At 43.1% G+C, this 23,700-nt stretch overlaps 1 protein-coding gene across 3 annotated transcripts in view; it reads right to left on the bottom strand.

The window, feature by feature from the left end:
- GOLGA4 (golgin A4) overlaps positions 1 to 10,176 on the bottom strand; it is a 75,242-nt gene extending 65,066 nt beyond the window's left edge. The window contains exon 1 of one of the 3 annotated variants that reach the window (XM_037384760.1): positions 9,667 to 10,176. In XM_037384760.1, the coding sequence (XP_037240657.1) occupies positions 9,667 to 9,759 (93 nt within the window). In that variant the 5' untranslated portion in view covers positions 9,760 to 10,176. Of the gene's footprint in view, positions 1 to 7,163; positions 7,480 to 9,666 lie in introns of those variants that run through there. The other 2 variants (XM_037384758.1, XM_037384761.1) reach the window with 2 other exon arrangements.
- Positions 10,177 to 23,700: the final 13,524 nt, after the last annotated feature.

Genomic DNA, 23,700 nt, shown 5'->3' with positions numbered 1-23,700 from the left:
TGCCTGGGATGAAGGCAGGCAAAGATTAAGCAGTTGAATAGGGGCATGGAGGTCCTACAGAAGATGACAACAACTGGAAGAAGCAAGACAAAGGCTGACAAGGCTGCCACCACTTTCAAGGAAGGTATCAAGGATGAAGGCCAAAGGAGGAAAACAGCTCTTGAAGTGCAAGGATAAATACGGTAAAAGAACATGAAATAATCCAGGACTACTTTCCAAGAAGATGATCTCAACATAAACAGTGCAGCGGCATAGTCCCTTGGTGCACTGGTAAGGCACACTGAGGAAATCACACACACTTTTTACATCTCTGCAAAGTTCCTACACAGGGAAACAAACCCCTGTCTTTCACCTCTGGCATCACCACAACGAAGTAAATGTCTATGGTATAAATGCCCTTCTTTAAACAGTCTCAACATATATGCCAGTTTTGGCACCAATGTACAAAATGACAAGAACAGCAGCTACCTTACTCTTTCTGTACTTCAAATGCTAAGTCCTAAAGAAAAAAAGAGACTTCCCAGGGTTTTAGGTAAGATGTAAACATCAGCCCACAAACACAGGTAGGCATGTAACTCTCAGACAGGTTACAGTGACAAATGAGCTGTGGAAGTTTTATGGCTGAAGTCTGTTTGCATCTCGTATAAACACGGCCAACATGTGCATTTCACAGAGGAGCTGCGCAGCTCGGTTTCGGATATGGGGATGCAACAGCCACAGCAGCAATGGGCTATTTTTACGCTGTGGAAGAGTCACCATTTGCTTGGCTGTGCTCTGTGCACTGACTGACCTTTCAAACACGTCAGTGCAACCTCCGCTCACTTCTTTGTCAAAAACACTGTCACTTCCATGGGGGCCTGCTGGCACCATCCATCCCAACCTATGGTACTGGTTACACTTTGGCTTTCCTGCAGGCCGTGACTGCCAAAATCACACCCCTTAGTCCCCAGCAAAAGGCTTTGCGTCCAGCCACATCTAGGTTCTGTTCCCCCTGGCTATGGGGCCACTGGCGCAGAGAGGAGACGGCGACAGGGGTGGGCTCTGGGCTGCAGGGACGGTGCCTGCCATGACCTGAGAGAGGAACAGCCTTGTGCATGGCCACCAAGGGCAGGGACAGCCCCCCCGGGCCTCCTGGGCACAGGGGCTGCCTCGGGGCCGGCACCCCAGAGCCCTTCCTCCCAAGGGTGCTGGGCGGGGGCGGGGCTGCGCATGGGGCAACTGTCACCCCCGTGTTACCCCATGTCACAGTGCCGTCACCTGGCAACGCGCTGTCACAGTGCCCCGGGGGAGTATAAAAGGGGCATCGTCCCGGGTCCCCCTGCCAGAGCTGGCCTGGCACCGGCCTGAAGACACCCGAGAGGGAGCCCTCGAGGGAATCATGGAATTCCCTGGGGGCTGGGGGAGGGAGCCTGGAGCCTGGACGAGGCTGCTGGAGCTTCTCCGCTGCAAGGGCAGCTCCCGGCAGGGCCACGGCCAAAGCCCATCTGATGGGTGGAAATGTTGTTTCAGCCTTTGGGGACAGACAGCAGCCCCTCAGGAGAGGAGAAGAACCACCCACCCCTGGGGGTGCCCGAGGCTGTTGGGCCTTCTCAGCTGGACAGCGGTGGCAACACCACGGGAACGCCTTCTTGAGGAGCACCGCAGGGCCCGCCGTCCTCATCCCCGTGGAGCCAGGGGCAGCAGCCGTAAGAAACAAGATGCAGCGGTATTGCCAGGGGTCCCGGAGCTTTGGAGCACCCACTGGTGTCCCATCAGGTGCCAGCAGGAGTCTTGCCCCCTGAGTAGCTCGGGCCGGGGGCATTTGGTCACTCTTGGAAGCCCCTGCGATGGCTCCAGGTCAGAGGGAGAGGCTTGGCATCTCCCGGGAGGCGTGCCCGGCCCGTGGGACGAGGAGGCCGGTCCCGCTCACATGCTCAGGGAACAGCCGATCGCCAGCGCTGCCTGGGGTCAGGAAGGAATTTTCCCCCGGGGCACATTGGCACTGGCCCCCGGGGGTTTTTCGCCTTCCTCTGCAGCACTGAGCGCGACCACTTGTCAGGGCTCCTCGGGTCCCTCGGGCCAGGTCACCGCCTGCTGCTCGTGCCCCGCGAAGGTGGCCTCTCGTGCCCTGCAGCTGGGGGGAGGAAGGCTTTTTTTCCCCCGCGGTGGGCTACCAAGCGTCCCGCCCCGGGGGTTTTTTGCCTGCCTCTGCAGCACCGCGCAGGGCCCCTGGCCAGGGCTCCTTTGGGCCATTCTGGCTGGGTGCCCGCTGCTCGTGCTCCACGAAGGTGGCCTCATGCCCCGCACCCGGGGGGAGGAAGCTTTCGGGGCTCCCGGGGAGGGGGGCCCAGTGTGGTCCCCCCAGGAGTTGCTTGTTGTCCTCTGTCGCACCGAGCACAGCCCCTTGTCAGGGCTCCTCCGAGCCCTTTCGGCCAGGTTCTCGCCTGCTGCGCTTGCACCTCCGAGGCACCCCCGTGCCCTGGCGCTCTGGCTCTCTTGCCCATCACAAGCCTTGGCAGGAGCCAGCTCTGCTCTGCCCTCGGCTCCGTTTCCCCAGGGCTTCTCGCTTGTGCAGAACAGCCTCTGCTTGGCAGGGCTCCAGGCTCGCTGCCCCATCAGGAGCTGCCCCTTGTCAGCTCTCCCTGCCTGCAAGGCAAGCGCAGGGCAGGCACGAGGGCGCTTCCCGTGCATCCCTGGCCAAGAAGCACAGTGGCGGAGCACGTTTCCGAAGACAAAAAGTACGTTTTTGATTGGTACCTGTCATACTTTGGAAAGTAACCAAAGGTGCCACACGTTTCTTCTTCTTCTTTCATGAGGGGTTGGTCCTGATCCTCATCCCTCACGTTGTCATTCCTCAGCAAACTGGGACTCCTTTGTCTGAGTCCCTGCTGCTACTTTCTGCAGCTCCGTGCCTTTGCCAGACGGCAAGGGATGCTTTTGCAAGCTAAACTGAGGAACGCATCAGCCTGCTCCTGGCTGCACATGCGCATTGTGTCACTCCTTGTGACCACTGACTCTGAACAGATTCAGAACAACAGAAATAAAAATAATAGCCTCTTCCTGCTTGTCAATTTTGTGCTATGTGTCCTTGGAAGTGTTTCTGGAGCTGAACCCCCCCGACTTTTCAGCGAAGCAACAGTCCCATTGGTATTTGACTCATGGAGAGTGCAGGCAGTAGAACAGCTCGCTTGGAAAGGACCTACAGCGATCATCTAGTCCCACTGCCTGACCACGCCAGGGCAGACCAAAAGTTAAAACGTGGTATTGAGGACACTGTCCGCATGCCTCAAACGCTGACAGGCGTGGGGCATCACCTGTCTCCCCAGGAAGCCTGTCCCAGGGTCTGACCACCCTCTCACTAAAGAAATGATTCGTCATGCCAAGTCCAAACCTCCCCTGATGGATGCAGCTTTGAACCATTCCCACACACCCTGGCAGTGGGTTCCAGGGAGCAGAGCTCAGCAAGTCCCTCTCCACCTCCCTCCTCAGGCAGCTGCAGAGAGCGGTGAGGTCGCCCCTCAGCCTCCTTCCCTCCAAACTAGACAAGCCCCATGTCCCCAGCCGCTCCTCAGAGGCCATGCCTTCCAGCCCCTTCACCAGCTTTGGTGCTCTCCCTGGGATGCAGACAAGGACCTTCACAGCCTTTATGAATGGTGGGGCCCAGAACCGCACACAGCACTCAAGGTGAGGCTGCACCAGCGCTAAAGACAGCGGGATAACCATGTCTTGTGAGCGGCTGGCTATGCTGTGTTTGATGCACCCCAGGTGGGGCTTTGCCCCCTTGGCTGCCAGGGCAGACTGCTGACTGTTGTTGAGCCTCCTGGCAACCAGCATCACCAGACCCTTCTGCAGGGCTGCTGTCTAGCCACTCCTCTCCCAATCTACACTTGCATCAGTTGTTACTCCGGCCCAGGTGCAGGATCCGGCATTTGTTCTTGTTTAGTTTCATGCCATTGACGACTGCCCAATGCTCCACCAATCTATGTAGATTCCTCTGCAAGGTCCTCTTGTCCCTCAAGAGAGTCAATAACACCTCATGATTCTGTATCTTCAGCAAACTTGCCAAGTGTGCATTCAACTCCCACCTCCAGATCATCAATAACAATATTGAACAAAACTGCCTCTAGAATTGAGCCCTGAAGACCACCACTGGCAACTGGTCACCAGCCAGATGTAGCCCCAGTCACTGGAGCCCTCTGAGCCCTGCCCTTCAGCCACTTCTTCACCCAGCGCATTGTGTACCTGCCCATCCCACAGGTGGACAACCTATCCATAATGATGATGTCGGGGAGCGTGCAAGAAGCCTTACTAAAATCCAGAAAAACTACATCCACCACCTTCCCTTCATCCACTAGGCAGATGACTTTATTATAGAAGGATATCAAATCAGTTAAACAGGACTTTCCCTTTATGAACCCATGATGACTGTATTGTTCTTTAAATGCCTTTTAAATAGCACCCAGTACGATCCTCTCCATAATTTTTCCAGCAACTGAGGTTAGACTAACAGCTGTGTAGTTAGCTGGTCTTCCCTCATTCTGTTATTGTAAACTCGAATAATGTTGACTGGTTTCCAGTCAGGGATGACCTCCCCAGACTCCCAAGACCTGTAGATGACTGGGGGGGTGTTAGTATTGTTAGTTATATACAGACTACTAGCATTAATAAAGACTAATGGAAAAAATACATTGAGTGTCTATATTTTTTCTTGATATCTGTTGTCAGGTGACCATCTTCATCAAGTATGACGAAGAGACACCTAGAATTGCAGTATTTTTTCTCCCTTTCAGCAGTTAGAAACTCACATGTTCTTCAGCCTGTGAGGATAGTCAATCTGACAGATGACATCAGTTCATAAGCCATTCACATGACAGAGGGAGGCCTACAAAGACCACCTCAGAAAGTGTTACAGTTTGGAAATTTTACCTCTGGATTTAATTAGTCTTAGGTCAGTAAATTTAGTTTCAGACACTACAAACCTGAGTACAAATGCAAAGTTCTAGGTCTGAAAGTGAAGATACAAATAGAGCATGAGTGAGGTCTCCCTACAACACAGTACAGGCAAGAAAAGAGCAAAAATTAATGCAAACAGAAGTCTCATAAAACCAAGAAATGTTAAAGTGATGGGAAAACTTGGTTTGAAAATGTCTCAATAGAAAGTAGCTGATAAACCATATGATGACAGAGTACCCAATAAATGAAATGCATTTTAAGGATCTGAATTCCTAATAGCGAGGTAACAAAAGTATATTCCACGCTCTCTGCAAGACTCCAGCTCCAGCACATGTTACAGCCCTCAAAACCTTTTCACTCCTTCCTCATTTACAGGACTTGTTTTCAAATGAGCTATGAGGAGCAAGCAGACTAGCCTATTTTACTTTTCAGATCAAATTTTACTTCAATTCCCCTTTAGCATTACTTGAGACCAACTGAAGAATAAGGAACACTGCAAGAAACTATTTTACATGAAAATGAAAATAAATATCTGTTCTCATTTTCTGCTTCGTGTCAACCACTGAGTTACATGATTGACTCTGTCCCTAGTATAGCAGACTAGGTGCAAGTATCATTTATCGTAAGCACCTATATTAGGTTTCATGAAACTTGTCCATGTTAATTTTAACAGCCAAATAAAGATTGCAATATATTATGCTGTTGGGTGCACATGTGCACTCAGGGCCAAATTTATTCACAAGTCTGATTTTCAGCAAGTACCAACCCTTTAACACATGCACCGAGTATCCTGAACTAAAGGGGTTACAATATTGTGTGCAAGGTTTCACAATTTAGCTGCTGCTTATTGAAAATAGTAAGTTCTGCAGCTAGATCTATTTACACTGCGCTGAAAGTTCACCACATATGCCAATTCAGGACAGCACTGTAAACTGCCACTGACAAAAATGTGCTTAATTTCACTAACTAGAGAAAACCCAGAGTTACTAACTATGAAGGGGCTTAAAATCAAACTCAACAAGCTACACAAAGATTTACAGTAGATCCATTTCCAAAAATACCACCACTATTTAACAAACGAGTGATTAAAAAAAACAACTACATAGCTGAACGTCAGCAGTTTTGAAACCATGGTCTAATACTGAGACTATGCAGTGTCAGATCTCCCCAGTGGTTCAAGTTACATTCAGATCAATCCCAAGCAACCGATTGCCTATTTATATAATTAACCCAATTATCTGCCTACAGCTTAATATCCACACGACACAGAGTTCATACCTGTTTTATTCTTTTAGAATCTAAGATGCTTAACCCAGCAAAAAGCCACAAAAGCAGACACTATCTTTCTCAGCACAGTCTTCCAATACAAACTCAACTTTTCAAAGTCCTTCTACCCAAATCTGAACTGATAGAAATTTATCCTGTTTGGACACACACATGAAATCATCACGGGGTTTTTTTGCCTGCTGTCACTTTCCAAGATACTCTGTACCTGTGTCACATCTAATGTCCATTATTGTCATTTATAAACAGTAGTTTCTGGTATCCAACAATAATTATAATTTTGTGAAAGTACACATAAGAGAAAAACAGCCAATTGAGTTATGACAAAAAAAAAAAAAAAAAAAAAAAAAAAAGCCTTGCTGCCAGCTTTATATATATTTTTTCTCTATGTTTCCACAGTTAAAAAAAAAAAAAAAAAGGCAAAAAAAAGGCTAAGGTAAGCGGACCCAGCCGTGTGAACAATGGAAACAGAAGGAATTGAAAGAACAAATGTGTTTGTTCCATCAGAAGGTAGCCAGCCATCTCGGTGCTGGATTGCTACCCAGTGCACGGAGCCGGTCACTCCTCTAAAATCTTGTTTCATCCCGTTTCACGTTCGCGGAGTGACGTTTTTTCCACCCCCAGAAGACCCCTCTTTGCAGAGCAGCCGGCATCCCCCGAGGCCTCCGGAGGCGTTTCCAGGCCGAGAGGCGGCTCGGTAACAACAAAGCTGGCTTTCGAGCCGGCCGGCCCCGGCAGAGCCGCCCGCGGCGGAACCCTCTGCCGCTCAGCCCCCCGCGCCCGGCCCGCTCCCGCCCGCGGTCAGCGTGACGCCGAGGCCTTCCCGGGCCCCGCGCGGCCCAGCCCCGCCGGGTGACAGGCCACCGGCGCCCGGCCGGACGCTAAGGGCCGCCCAGGGCCCCGGCCCGGCCCATGCGGTCGCCCCGCTCCCCCCAAGGCCCCGGTACCTGCGGCGGGAGGGGGGCGGCGCGTACCCCCGCCCCGCGCGGCGGCGCCTGCTCCTCGCTGATCTTCTGCTTCAGCTTCTTGAACATGGTGGCGGGAGGGAGGAGGGGGTCGGGGCCGGCGGCCAGGGGAGCGGGGTGCGGCGCCCGGCCGGCTCGGCAGCGCCTCCCGTGCGGCGGGCGAGGGGCACCGAGGGTGGCGGTGGCGGGGCTGACCTCCGCTCGCCCCGGCCCGGTGGAGCCGCCGCCGCCTCTCCTTCCTGGGTGCCCCCACCGCGGGGCAGGTGAACGCCACGGCTACCGCGCCTGCGCGGCCAACGTGGAGCCGCGGGGCGCCCCGGCCGGTACGGGGTGCGGCGAGGTACAAACCTCCGGGCGGAAGGCCGGGCGCCATTCGCCTCCCCGCCCCTTGCCGGCCCGGAGGGCGGGCGCCGCCTCGCCTCGCCGGGCTCCCACCCGGCGGCCGCGGGGCGGGCGGCGGTACCGGCCGCCCGCCGGGAGTCACCGCGTTTCGCCACCGCTGAGGGGCAGCGAGCGCCGTCCTGCGGGCGAGGCCGCGCCGGCCGCCGCTTTGGGCTGCGTGCTGCGGAGGCTGCTCCGCGGTGGCTGGATAAGCGACGATCGATAAATCCTTTTCACCTCAAGGGCGGTACGGCAAGTCAGTGCCGAGCCTTGACTCGCCGGGTCGGAGGGCTCTGCGCGCCCGCGGGTGACACCAGGCCCCGGTGACAGCCGGCTGCAGCAGCCATCGCCCGCCGGGGGACGAGGCGCTCCGTGCTGGCGCTTGTGAAAGCCTCCCACTAAAAAATGCTGGGGAGCTGCTTTCTGAAACTCCCTGAAAACCTGTCGGCTGACAGGAAAGTCACGCTGTTGCCATTTAGTCCTCCCTGAAACCTCCTGCGCGCTCGGGAGTCGGTAAGCCTGAGCTGTATTTACAGGTAGCGCGCCACGTCTGCCGCCGTTGCTGTTGTTATTACTCTTTAAAACCTGGGGGGAAATGTTCTTGGCCACTTAAGGTTAGAACTTATGTCTGCAGAGCCCTCGTTGGATAAGATTCGTGTGTCTGTGTGTATCTGTGTGCCTCCGTGTGTGCAGCCTGTGCCTGAGGCGCGGAGCTGCCAGCAGCAGCTGCCACTCACCCCCAACATGGGACTATTTTGGAACTTGCTGATGCTGTATGAAGGCTAGATAGACACTCGGCTATTCTATGAAGGCTAGGTAGACATTCTGCTATTTTATTAAGGCTAGATATACGTTCTGCTGTTTGGAAGAAATGCTGAACCGTGTGGTCTCCTGGGGAGTGCCGTGCTAAGGAGGCTGTAACACAGTAATCACAAACCTCCAGAGATGTTTTCACTGAAATGCAGTCCTGTCATCTTCGAGTAATTTGTGAAAAAAAAACAACACGCTGGATAAGAAATGGATTGTTTGCTGTACACTGACTAAAATAATACCAAACCAAACCCACCACGATAAATCCACAGCAAACAAAACCACTTAGTTTTTCCTATTTTTTTTGCTACATAATAAAAAAAAAGGTAATTTTCAGCAGTCTGTTTAGCTGTAGCTAAACTGAGACTGATAGTGTTCTCCCCCCCCCCCCCCCCCCCCCCCGTGTTCCCATTAAGGCTGCTGTGCATACATCAGATGGCATCTACTGACTTCTAGTGAAAACAACTGTTGATTTGGAACACTTTCAAAAAAGCTCGTCTGAACCTACAAGCCATAAGTCAGATAACTATTTTAAAGATTTTTATGTTCTCTTTTCTATAGGTGGGCTTGAAACAGAGGTATAGGAAAAAAGTCTCCAGGACTAAAAGGGCAAACCCCACCTGAATAGTAGTCTATGAGAAAAATGAGATAAACTGAGCAATTTCAAATAATACGCTTTTACTGCAGTCATAAAAAGCAAAAATTCTTTACTTCAGTCAGGTACCCTCAGTTCCCTCTAAATATAACATGCAGAAGCATAGCTGTACAACTCAGAGGTTTGCAAGCAAGAGGAGCATTGCCTGATGAATGCTTTGGGAAACCCTCTAGCAACCTTCAGTCTCCTAATAAATCTCAAGATTCTCTCATACCTATGTGCTCTATTACAAATGCTAGCTCAGACTCTCCTCTTCAGCATCTACAAATTACACTCTAATTTTAAACCTAAGTCACTAAATGTATGGGAGTTTGACAGATAGATGCATAATTGAAAGGACGCTAGCTCCTACAGCTGTCAAATACAAAAGTAGAACTTTTTAAATTCTTTTGTAGAATGTATCCAACACGAGAGCTCTGTATCACTTCCCTGGAAAATTTAGAGCTTGAGATAGTATGTTCTGACCATTTCTCATAATGCAGATGTTTTCATAGGGCTACAGGCTATGCAGAAGAGAACAAGTACAAGACTAGAAACTATGGATGTTATTTTTTCCTACACTGAAGTCTTAGTTGCTGCAGAAAATGGTAAAGTGATTAATTAATTGGAACTCTGTTAATGGCTTGCAATAATACTAACCCAATGTGGTAATTGTAGAGCAGTTTGATATTTTCTAGGGGATTTTTTTAGCACAGCAAGGTCTTTTGTTGTGTAAATGCCAGTGTACATCATAACGTCTTGTTCTCCACAGCAGTTGCCTAACCTGGGTTATAGGAAAAGATGAGATACTATTTGTATGTACCATTTAATCATATATAGATTGGTGGCATTTAAAAAAAAAAAATCAAGCAGAATGTGAACTTCTGTCCTTTTGAATTGGTACAAAGTGGTATTTTGTGATACACAGCTGTGTGTCTAGTGTTGCTCAGATAATACACATGAAGCACGTGAATCCATACCCCACATTAAGCTGTAGTATACAAATTCTGAAGATAAATATTGTAACTCCACAAAATAATATCATAAGCCTTCTAAAAGGGCTTTAAATGTTTTAGCACCTAGGCAAGTTTGGTTAAAATATATTGCAACATAAAAAGCATTTACTATAAACCCCACAGAAATCATGGAGGAAATGTCTGGAACCATATTCTTACACACGGTGTCAAAATCCCTTACTTAACTGAACAGTACCTTATTTTTAGAGGTTGATCTGATCTTAGTAGATTCCTTTGTGAGGTTAAAAGTAGTAGTTCAAAGCGAAGACTTGCGTCTCCTTTTTTATCTTCCTCAAGTACACCAGTTAACATAGGCTAAACAAGAGAAATACGACATTATGGTACTGTCTGTGAAAGATAAATGTGCATCTGCAAACAGCACTGGTTCTGGTAGATAATTAAGAATACAGGTCTGTTCCAAATTAAATCTATAGCAGTCATTAAGGTATTTCCATGGGAAAGGGAACAGAGCATACATATAAAAGACTGTGTTTTCATAGCAGTTGACACTGCTCTAATTGTCAACGGCAGTAGCGCACACACCACTGCAGTCCCATTCCTTGCCTTGTGCTAGCTCCAGTCCTTGTCAGACCCTTCCCTTAGTCATTTCTGCATGTTGAGTCTGCAGAAAATTAAACTGACAAAAAAGCAAATACTTCTCTGCTGACTAACTGTGTGAAGTCCCCCGAGTAGAGGTGCTGCTGCAAGAAAGACAGAAGCAGGCACAAGCTGGATAGCTTTATGTTGCCAGAGTTAATTCAGATCGCTCAGGAACATTCTTTGCCGAGCAATTTGCTTAACTTTAAACTGAAGTAAACCTACTAAGTGCTACTTCAAGTTCAGGTAACAAGTAATCCTGTTACCCAAAGAACTGATACTATCTCAACCAGTAACTATCTTAGTTGCTAATGATGGTTGAACTATTCATGCATATGGCCTCCAGCCCAGTCTAATCCGATTTTTAAGATACTGTCTTTAAGTTACTGCAGCTTTCTGGAAGTCACAAAAAAGCCATGGCCATAAATTATGAATATGGCTTTCAATACTCTTTTTTCCACACCTACAACTCCAGTACTTTATAAAAAATGAATGAACTTGCTAGCAGCTAGTTCTTTCAATCCAGTCATCCGTCACAAATATGGAAAGACATAAAAGAAAGCAACATAACATATGTAGCATTTCTGATAACTTTTTAATGTTGGTTCATATTTTGTTTGGAAAGCAGGTTTGCCATGTTTAAATTTTTCTTTACATCATCATCAGGCTGTTAAAATAATGTTTAATACAAAATATTCTTATTATTCCTACTGGATAGTATTTGCCATTGAGGGAGTTACTTTAGAAATAAATGAACATGAACTGCCAATAGAGTAAACAAACCTAAGCAGAAGGGAGCATTAATCCTGTAACAGGAGATACTGTCCAGAGCTTATGTATACTCCACTGTTCTTTACAGACAGTTTATGGAATGTTGCATTTGGTAATAATTGCAGTTTTTACTCCTAATCATAAAATTCAAAATACTAATGTTGATGTTAAAGCAGTCAGAATGTACCATATATAGATGCACAGGTGATCAGTTTCAGTTCGGAAGTATTTTGATCTTTACTTCAGCACAAAGGTTACAAACGACAGCACACTATCTGACAGCGCAGTGAAAACTGTGACAACTCACTGTACCAGCAGCCAACGGAACGAGGAGAAACACTTGTGCAGAGTAAATCCTTTATAGTGCCGTGATTAGAACCCTAAAAGCTTTCATATGAATAAAAGGGATAATCAGAGCATTTGCCTAGCTTGATTTGATGGCCATTTTTAGTTCTGAATCTCTAATGTTGCGACTTACAAGCACCACCAGGTGACAGTGTTCTGGAAGATTGTGCCTCTACAGAGTCATTATCAGTATTACAAATGCAAAACTACACCAACAGTGGGATGAGAGTTTTAAAACATTCAGGTCAGGAAACTGACAAAACTCAAAGTTTCTACACCAACTGTACAATCCTTCCATATACAAAGTATGGGCTGCTCCGAGTAACTTGCTGGATATCAAATAGTAAATTTCTTTACCATGTTGCTTAGCAGTCTCTTTGCTTGTATTTGTGTATTCATATATTCACCTGTGGTGCTCAGATATAGGTCTGATCTCAGTGAAAGTAAACCTGAGCAAAACTGTTCATTAATAGCCATTTTGAATAAAGACAGTGAGTAACTTGAGGGAAAACTCAGATTCACGAGTGTGTTCAAAATGCACAAGGCTATAAGAAAAGCAAGGGCACTGTCCAAGAAAGCTGAAAGACAGCCTAAAGGCTGCAGCTGTTCAGACTGCTAGGACAAAAGGAATTAACTCACTTCAGAGTGAAGAAAAGCTGACAGGCAATGCAGCTCTGCACCTTGGGAGGGAAAGGAACCTCTCTGGTATAGTGGGAAAGTTGCTCAGAGATCACATTCCATGCTACGCACCTCTCTTTCTGAAAGTACAAAGTGCAAGTTCAGTCAGTAGTTAGGACAGCAAAAGGAGGAAAAATACTTGGATTTATTCAGCTGAAAGACCATGAGCTATATTTTCATGAACGGGAATATAAGACATGTAGAGATTTAAAAGGGAGTGACAGGATTTCATCCTACAAGGGTCCTACTTTCCTAAAACAAAAGTAATTTTATTACTACCTTGTTAAGTGCCACTTCCTTTCTGCTATGTCTAGAGCATCAAAACCCTTCTCCTAACTTCCATTTCACTTTAATTGTACTTTATAAGATGTGAATGCCACAAAAAGGGAGACAATGATGCTATAAAACAGCAGATCCTTTATACCAACAGTGATGCTAGTCACGAGTTTGATTTGAAATTAGCTGGCAGCAGATTCTCATTTGAGTACTTCAATTCTTATTTCTAAAATCAAAATATTATTTTTTTAAAAGACAAACACATAACCCCTCCTCCAATAAATCTGTATGGGCAGGGACCTTGTATCTGAAAAGAGAAAATACCTTGCTCCTGAAGACAGAGCTTCTTCATGGCAGCGAAGTGGGCTGGGTTTGAGGAGACCTCTGTTCTGTTCCCAGATCTCCCCATGGCCTGGTCACCCACCCTGGGCAAGCTATTTTGCATCGAAGTGATTCTATTGCTATTTTGATCAGGAACAGTGAAGATATCCAACTTCCTACAAACATATGATTAGTTTTCCATTTTGCTTGCCCAAATGCTGATAGAAAGGTCAAAGGAATGACTGCTTCTTTAGATACTTTTCAAACATACTGAGATACACATTCCTAAGGCACAATTATCTCCCTGCTGGGATTTTTCGGATTCTATTATCATATTTTCCCTTAAAGCACTGCCATTAAGAAACAGCAAATGACTTTGCTTAATCATTTCTAGTCAGCAGGGCTAAGAATACTTGCAAAGGTCTTGAGACACTGAGGTTATTCAGTTGAGAAGAGCTAAAAAATCTGATTTAATTTGTGTAACCCCTTTAGCTAAAATGCAGAACATCTAAAATCGCATCAGTGCAGATGTTGTACCCACCAGAACTCACTGCTGAGGAAAGTCACTGAGTCATAGCATGACAGATTCTTAAAGAAGCGTACTGAATAACATTTGCAACTATCAAGGTAAGGAACTATTTCAAGGAGATTCCGGAAATATTTTTTCCCAATTAGAATACAGTATAGTTTGATAAGTCATTAAGGAAAACATTCACTTTCCTTCTGTGGCATCACATTTACAAAACTGATGGATGCAGAACACAAAAAACCCCAGTGATTTATGAATAAATATACTACTTCCCTGCATCACAGTTTCTACAATCTACAAAACAGAAAAAATACACATTTTTGTTCTGTGATTACACAAAGCCATTACATATAAAGGCACAAAGACAGCAGTTTTGTGTAGCTAGATCTATCAATCAGTACTTGAATTCAGGACATGTGAAGGTTATGAATGTAACTTATCTCTAAAGAACACCTGACTAATTTCAGATTAGGAATTTGTCAACGTGTAAGATAATATCCTAATACTGCTATAATGTTGCTCTAGTATTGTCATACTCTAAATTCCCTAGTACTCTTACTTTTCAAATGGTTTGGAGGCAAATGTTTCTCATCCTCCTTTACTCCTCTTCCTAACTCCCAGGATTTATGACAAGCTTTGCCATCCACTGAGTAGGATGGAATATCTGGTTGAAGAGACTGAGGAGTTTAGGCCTGATATTCCTTTCACATCTGACCTGCTCCTCAAGGACAGGCCCATAGGGCACTTCTACATCAAGAAAAGTAACTTACCTTTCAGTTGAAAATAGTTAATACTTCATCAGCTCTGCTGAACTACTACAGGAGCAGAGTTATTATTCAGTATTCACTTGCATATACGATATCTGGATTTCTTCTGAAAGCAAGTGCTTCAGAAACAAGCGTGTGGTAGGTCTGATGGTATGCCCATAAAATAAACATGAGTCATTTTACAGGTGAGTAGAGTTCTGGAAAGCCCCAGGTGCTGCACAGCAACTTGGTGGTGGATATGGGATTGAAACATGGACCATTTGATACTGTTCCCAAATGTACCATTTAAAGTATCTTTAACCCTGTGGTCTAGAAGACATCCTTACTTAACTGTGTATACACACGATGAAAAGAGATGCTCCCCTTGTATTCTCATGTTATTTCATTGTCTTTAGGAGCTTGCCTGTATGTAAGGATGGCATGCTGACATGCTTCCTTTTTATTATCCCCCTTATCTGCAAAGAAATACTGCCAATGCAGAATCCTGAGATATGAAGCAATTCTTTACTTGAGAAAATTACTATTTAAAAAGAAGCAATTATCAAACTGTTCAGAATGTTCCAACTATGTGATCTTCCATCTTCATCTGTTAACATGCACTATTTCAAATTACACTCAAATTGTAATAATCAAATTGTTCTCAGACTTTGCTCACCTTACTTTGTCACTTTGACTCCACGCTCCTCTCGCACACACATGAGATTTTTCCCTGCTTATTTCAAAAAGGCCAGAGACATTGCATTTGGCTTAAAAAATACCAGGTACAGCTCACAGCACAGTTATGTTTAATTATTAATATAAAATATACCTTCTAATTTATGAATATAAAATATTCTACATTGATGAGCATATCTATTAAAATGGATCAGTTGCCTTCTAAATGGCAAAATACCAGTTTTCCAAATATCCAAAACAAACTGATGCCTGTAATTGAAGTATTACAATGTTACATTTACAGAGGAAAAAAACCACAAAAAACCCCACACAAACCAACAAACTATCACCACGAAACAGTGACAAGTCTTCCCACAAGTACTTCCGCCAGTAATCTGCTTAAAACCACCTGGACTTTCCTGTGGCTCTGAAAGGGGAGGGGTTGTTAACATAAAGGCTTCAATTACAAAGTTCAATTTACAAACTAAGCTGACCTCAACTTGTACTCCAGCAGCTGAAACTTCATTTAGCATATCAACAGGGGGAGATAAGGTAAAAAAGATGCTGAGCTGATGGGGACTGCCTCAGTATTAACCTGCATTCACTGTCTCTGCATCTGACTGAGGTCGTAGTCAGAAAGTTCAGTGCTAGAAAGACACCGGCAATTTTACAAGTTCATTTGGTCCTACAACATAAAGGAAACTAGCTTGGTACAAGAAGATCAAGACAACTGTGTCATTTCTTACTTGTCTGGCTAAATTAAAGGATTTCAGAAAATTTATTATGTCAGATACTGCCAGGTCCTTCTTATGAAACCAGGAACCATATTGTAAGCTTCTTATTCTGATTTAGCAGCAATTTGCATGCAACCATAGAAACTCTGAGTTATAATGCTACTCACTACTTACTAAAGAGTTGTTACGGTTTAACCCCAGCTGGCAATTAAGTACCACACAGCTGCTCGCTCGTCCCTGTCCCCACTGATGGCATGGGGAGGAGAATAGGAAAAAGTTAGAACCTGTGGGTTGAGATAAGAACAGTTTAATAACTGAATAAAGCAAAGAATAATAGTAACAACAACAATAGTAATTGTCATGAAGAGGAGAGGAACAGAGACAAAAAAAAAAAAAAAAGGAAAAAAGCAAACCAAGTGATGCACAATACAGTTGCTCACCACCCACTGACCGATGCCCAGACAGTCCCTGAGCAGCGATCAGCAGCCCCCAGCCAACTCCCCCCAGTTTATATACTGAGTGTGACATTCTGTGGTTTGGAATATCCCTTTGGCTAGTTGGGTCAGCTGTCCTGGCTGTGCTCCCTCCCAGCTTCTCATGCACCTGCTCACTGGCAGAGCATGGGAGACTTAAACAGTTCTTGATTTAGAGTGAGCACTACTTAGCAAGAAGTAAAAACATCAGTGTGTTATCAACATGATTCTTATGCTAAATCCAAAACACAGCACTGTACCAGCTGCTAATAAGAAATTAATTCTATCTCAGCCAAAACAAGGACAAGAATTTCTAATTTTTACTCTGTGAATCTTTTATATGAAATGCAAGTGATAATACTTTTTCAGAGAAGTGCTACATTGACCCATTTACCAGAGATGAAGGCCAGACCTTCTGCTCAGACAGGTGGGCCTGATGTGGATACTTTGGTCAAAATACAGACAACAAACAACTCATGGAAACACTGAGATGTAATTCTATCCCCTACCAGTAATGACTAGAATAGAGACATGTTATCAAGTCTTCCACTTCCAAGTGTAAAGTGTCATTTATTGTTCTTCTGTTATTCTGCTTTATTCAGTTAATCCCTGTAACTATCCAAAATAGCAAAAAATGTTATTCCTACATCATGTAGCTCCCCAGACCTCTGTTCAACTCATTCTTCAACATAAACTGCCACACGGTAATCCTGCAGTTAGGACACTGAGAGAAGAGAAAAAGCCCATTGTGGTGAGAAAAAGTGTTGCAAACAAAATTTCAGAATTATACTATAAATATGCACACAAATACTTAGAAGGAAGGCATAACTTCCTTTTGGCTCTGTTCAGATACTGCAAGCAAGATAACTCTTCACTTGCTGTCATAATGCTTTAACCACCATCATGCTATTATATAATCCTTTGTTCAAAGCGTACTCTTAACAGTACTGCAGGAAATACTTTAAGTGCAAATTTCTCCTCTTCCTCCATGTACTAAAAATTGCTTTCAGTTAATCTGATTAGGCACAATATGAAGGTTCATGCATTCACTAATTTTATTATTTGAACTATTTTTATAGATATTTAATTCTTTATAGCCTAGTGGTCCAAACTTTTGCCAGTCCATTAAGGACAATACTAAGCAAGTAACATACTGCATGTAAGATCAAATTTTGTTCTTGCCAACCTTTGTTACAAATTTTTAATTTCTTATGGCTACGAGCAATGTTGGAAAGTCCCATTGGTTAATATACTGCTCACAAGCCATGTGGGTCTTGGGGTCTTCTGGTACAGTCCATTTAGATTACAGGTGGAGCCACACAGGAAGTTAAATACAGGGAGGTAACTGTGGACTATTACAAAATAACAAACCACCATGAACGAGACTGCTTTAGCTTCTGTGGTGTTGGTAATCCAGAGTACCAAGTGCATACTTATAAGCATTTTCTTGTTGCCATCACCTTACAGCCTGCAAACCTGCCATGAAGCTACCGAGCACTTTTTGGAAGTGACTTCTCTTACCTCACTCAGCAGCCTGAAATATTTCAGAATCAAGGTGGTACTTCTCTGCAGCTCAAAGGAGAAATTGCTGCTTCAGGAGAATACCTAGTCTCCAAAACCAAAACTAGAAAAGCAAACATAATACAGGTAAACACAGTGGTTGTTCAACACAAGCCTCAGAGCAAAGAGAACACAGATAGGTGGTAGACGGCAAACACAATCCAGTGCAGAGAGACAGGTACATGAACAGTCTTCAAATCACTCTGTCCAAAAGTGAATAAATTTTTTTAACTTAAAAGATCTGTACTTTTTGCATTCAGTTTTGTCTTTTTTTAGCACTGCTTTACAAACAGATGAATCCAGGTGCGTCATTTATGCAGACACACTCTTAAAGAAGACAAATGCAGAAAGGATCAAGTCAAAAGCTTTGTTATAGGGTGCAAAGGAAATAATGAAGGGGGAGCGAGTTCCTTCATGCTTATTTGAGAAGATTACCACTGCAGACAAGAAATTTAACTCCTGTGAAATAAACTCCACTAATGACAACAAGTAATTTTACTTCCAGTTAGTGTAATTAATTTCTTTTTTGCTGTAGTGGAGGAATTTTGTTGCTTTGTTAATTTTGTCTAACACTAAGACTGCTCAAAGGCGAAGGCTATTCAAAGATACAAATACCAAAAGCACAGAAAACTGAGGTTTGCTTCCAGTGTTTCCAGAACAGATGATTTGGGTGGAGGAAGGGGGGGTGGGGGGGGTGGGCACGTGCAGGGGAGGAGAATGTAAACACTTAAAAGGCCTGCTGACTGAAGTGAAATGCTTCCTTTCAGGAATGAGAAACATACCATGTACATTAGTTAACACAAAAAATAGTTTTAGATTTTAAGTCAAAACCAAGAGTTGTTTGCTTTTTAACACCACCTTCTGACTTGTATTTTAAATACTTAAGTATACTTCTGTTTGTTGACATATTTGGAAATAGGGGGAAAGTATATATACTGAAAATATAAACTATTAACAGAATCCAAAACATGGGACTCAGAATCAGACCTCACAGTGCAAATACAGAAGAGACAAAGGATCAGAAAACAGCATCACTGCAGAGATAACAGTACAGCATTGAGAAATGTGAGCAGTGGTACTGCCCAGTGTTAAGAATACCACTGTCAGGTCTTCAGTACCACAGTTTAACAGCCTTCACATCGTTGTGATCCTGACCTTCGGAGCACTTTTATTATAGCAGCCTGCAGCAAAAGCCTACTCCTGGCCAGTGAGAGGCTGCAAACAGCAGCAGCTTTCATCAGCTATCAGAGATAAAGGCTTATACTTCTGCACCTACTTCTCTCTCTTCGTACCTTTACTACACCCCTACAAACTCCACTCCTTTTTTTTTGCCTCTGTGCTCAGCCAAAGAGTTCCAAGTCCTGGGTTGCATTTACTCTCACGTTCACTGTGGGGCACCTGGAAGCCCACAGTGCCTCCCACCAACTGCTGACCTCCTACAGACTTAGCACCACGCCAGTCACAGGCTGGGTCAGAGCAGCTGGGTGAGCCACTGGTGTTACTTTCCAGGCCATATGTTGGGCTGTAACCTTTTATTTCTCAGTATTGAGGTAATTTCAAATTAAAAGCCTCTGGATTTTTTACAAAGTCTCCCAACAAAACTCACATTTCTCATCTTAACCTAGCACAGTCACTGGCGGATGTAAAATAGTTTAGTTCAGTGGTGCCCTTTAATCTTATACATTGTTGCCCAAAAAAAGAGCCAGTAAGTAAAATAACTGCATCTAAGAAAAACTTAGATGAGTTTCAGTTCAGTGTCTTCCTTACAACTTTTTTCTTGATTTCAATAATTTCTGGGGTAACTCTTTATAAAAACATCTCATAGTATACTTTCTGGATATAGTACTATACTACTTCTTTAAATCTGATAAATATTGAACAAGTGCAAACCTCAAAGAGCTAATTTGAAATAAGAGTTTCTACTGTTTTTCCTCATCCCGCATGAAAAATTCACACCCCCTTGGGGCTTTTTTTTTTTTTTTTAAATTGAGGTGTGCATGTTTTAACAGTAAAAACATATAGATAGGAAGCCACTTTTTTCCTGTTCTAGGTTATAGTCCACACATTACTTCCACACTTATAGATGACAAATTATAAGGAACACAACTGTTATGTATTTTCAAGTAACTAAATTTTAGTTGTATCAACCACATTTTTATGTTTAGGTAGCAGTTATTATCCTACTGGTTAAGCCTGGTACCATCTTTTACAAGCAACCCAGCCAAATGTCCTCTCTGTAACATACAAAAGTAGATAAACGCAGGTGCAAAACTGGTCGTTCTAAAAATGAACGTGGCTGTCTTCCTTTACCAGGAATTGAAAGCTGTGGTATTTTCCTCAGGAAACAGGCAAAGCTTGAAAAGTCAGCACACATCTTACTTATTCTGGTCTGGTGACTATTTAAATTTCTTCTCAAAGGTTTTGAATTAAAGCAGACATGGAGAGTTAGGAGAATACTGCGACACCTTCAGTGAAGGAGTAACCTAACAGCATGAAATTGTCATTTAAATTGCTTGTCATTAGACACTGCAACCTGCTTGAGATTACATTTAGCCTAGTTTAATATTTTAGTACATTATGTCCTGGTTTATACATATTGCATTTATGTGTATTTTTTTTTAATATATATATATATATAGACAGAAGTTACAATCTCTGTTGGTGACTTGAAGGATTCTTAAATCAATGGATTGAGATGTTTTATTTTCATTAATAAACCCTAAAAGTATATGTTTTCATCATTAAGTAGTTAAAAGAATCTGAAGTCTATAACAAAGTAACAAAACTAGGTTGTTGCATAAAAGCTTAAGGTGTGGTTCAAAGTACAGCTTTGCTCTGAAAAGTTACTGTAAAAACAGTATTAAAAAAATATCCTTATTTGTTGCGCCTTCATTCTGACACCAGATATGCTTTCTGTAGTCATGTAGAAAGCTTGGGGTTTTGGTTTTTTTTTTTTTTGGCAGTGGTGGGGTGGTTAGTCCCCTTCCCGAAATATCCAGGCCCACAAACCTGACCTTGGCCCCTGTAGTCACCCAGCATTATTTCCTGCTCATGTCTCACTTCCTGTAACAAAAGTTCTCCCTGCCAAATGGTGTCCTCATTACAGTTGTGTAATCCCAGTTTTCAAAAGTGATGCCCTTGGTGACACCTGTGTAAGCTGAGCTGAGGTTGCATAAGTAAGCAACTGGGTCTCTTTAGGTGGATGCTAATAAACAAGTCTGCACAAGAAATTGTAATCCAGTTTGTGTGTGCTCTCTCTTTTTGAGCTGAACTGCTCAAAATAGTAAGTGTAGAAAATCCTCAGGCATGAATCATCACAAAAGTTACTGGATCTCCTTTTGAATGCTACAGAAACATTGAGCAAGACCATTGTGTCACTCTTCAAAATTAAATCATGCTGCAAGTAGAACTGCCCAGTATACATGTGGCATGACATCTGCTTGCTTTTATACTGCTTTTACATTTGCTCAGCCTAGAAACAGCAGAAGACAGATTCTTTCTGATGCATCATCTATAGCTTTGTTCCGTTTCAATTGGTTTGACTTTTGCTAATGCAATTCAAGAAGTCTCACAGAGTTGCACAGATATCATGCACAGGTGTAACAGGATATCCCTTAACAATCACGATTATTTGCATGATCATCTTAAAAACCTCTGAAAAGGCAAAAAAAAAACCCTTAGAAATTGCAAATAATCTTTTCTTGTTCATGTATCAAATAGAGAACTCTGCAATGTAAAGTTTTCCTAGATCAGAACTGGACATTACATAAAGACAAATACTTGCTTTTTACTCCAAGTCACAAAGGCTGAGCTGCCATAACCCTCAGATAATTCAACATGAGTACACATAGAGATAAATTTGCTACAAAATCTAAGTAGTAATCCGATGTTCAAGCTCTAAAATGCAATGTACATTTAAAGGAATATTATAAATGTAATTTAGTTTAATTATTTTTAAAAAATACTTTCAAGTTATATATCCACTTTGCAGGTTGGCCAGTTCAAGTGTTTTAACCAGACATTTGGAGTCTTCTAGTAGCTTCACTCCCTAGCTGAATGAAAGATCCACATATCGTCATAAGAAAGACTGAAGAGGAATATGCTATATTAAAATCCAGTATAAAGTGAATGACTAAACTAAAGACAAATGTCAACAGGTTAGACTTTACAGACAAGTAAGACACGATTTTAACTGTATTTAATTTAAATTAATTAAGTATGATGAACATTTCTGTGAGCTTTTCACATTTTTCTTCTTCCTTGTTGCTTCCTAGTGTTTGAATTCCATTAGCATTGCATTTCTCTAAAATGTCAAGAATAGGAGCATTATTTTTTAAAATATTTGTACAGTATGATAGTCCTAAAATCTCAAGCATTGGAGCTACTACCTGCTCTAATTACCACCTGGGAAAGCTGGTTTTGCTCTAGAACTTGAGTGCATATACCTTATAGACAGATTTTCCTGAATTCCCAGGACTAGCTTCTGTGACCAATATACAGATTTGACAATCTCTAAAGTGCAGTGCAGTTCAGAGCCTGACATTTAAAATTTAAATTACACTCTTCTTTTGGTTCTCCAATTTAACAGTACTTCCGTGAAGGAAACATCCACCTTCCCCTTCAAATAATGATGCAGATTTATGTCAGACATACAGCAACAGAAGAGGAGAAATGCACTGGAGCAGCGAGCAGCAGCATGCAGCGTGTAGGCTCAATACCGATCAAAAAGAAGCATCTTTCTCTGTTTGGCTTGCAGTTATTCCATTTGGTTGTTCATAAATACATTTGACAGAGGGTCAACTTTGTTGCTGGAGAAAGTAAGATGAAGGCTCAGTGTAAGCTATTTTTGTTGCATGGAGAATCTGCGGACTTGAGATTTTGAAGAGAATTGTAAAGGAGTGGTTCCTTCAGGTAGCAAGCAAAAATAAAAGAGTAGTTTTATTTTTATTATATTTTCTAAAGAAGACAAAAAAATCATAGTAGATATATCTTAGTTACACTAATAATTTGTTCACCTCTGCAAAGCTGGTGGGAGCACTGTAGTAGGTGAAGATAATTTGGGTTGTGGTGGTATCAGGCATAGGAGAGTTCTGATAAACGCCCATTCGATTCTAGTGTTATAAAATCTAAATGTATTGAAAAGTCATATTTAAACTTTACATTCTAATGGCATTTCTACATAAAAAATATAACAGCTATCAGAAAACTGGCTAAGAAAAACATGTGAGTACATACTAAAAGACCCACGTTTACTGACTTAAGCTTAATATAGACCCTGCTTGTTAGTTTTGCAAACTCAGCTATGTAAGAGTGAGGTGATTTCCTTTATGTGGCTTGTGTGTCATCAGTAAAATTAACTAGCATTTAAACAAGTTCTTTTGCGGGATACGTAACACAAAGAATAGATCATAACTTCAGACTGAGTTTTCAAGAAAGGTATTTAGCATAGGAAATTATCAGTATCTCCATATATATCAAACAGAACATAAAGACAATTTAGAAGTGCATCTATCAGGTCTGTAAGGATGACAATACTTGGGTCTCTAGTTGTTTTTACAATGCAATAATAATGAAAAACTCTAGAGGAAAATTAAATATACTGCTATGTATAATAAAAAAACCTTCAAATTGTGAAGGAAAACTTTCATTTTAAAATTAATTTTTCCAGAATATAGCATCACTTTCTTAAAAAAATAAAGGTTTCTCACAAACTCTCAGTCCACAAAACTTGTGAAGATATTGCATAATTTATCTACATCTAAATCCGATCAATCAAAATAATGCCAGTATCTTCCCCTTATATCTCATTTATCAAGCTGACCTTGGGACCCAGTTCAGAACACTCTAGTGCTTAAAATTTTACTCTATAAAAGTTGTTACTAATCCATAGCAATTAAAAAAATCTTCCTATAAACACATTATAAACATAAACCACAATATTCTAGTACGTAAACACCTTAAACAAAACAAAAC

Source organism: Falco rusticolus, chromosome 4 (genome assembly GCF_015220075.1).
Source record: "Falco rusticolus isolate bFalRus1 chromosome 4, bFalRus1.pri, whole genome shotgun sequence".
Taxonomy (NCBI): Eukaryota; Metazoa; Chordata; class Aves; order Falconiformes; family Falconidae; genus Falco; species Falco rusticolus.
Note: the sequence above shows the minus strand (reverse complement) of the source record. Positions and strands in the feature narration are given on the sequence as shown.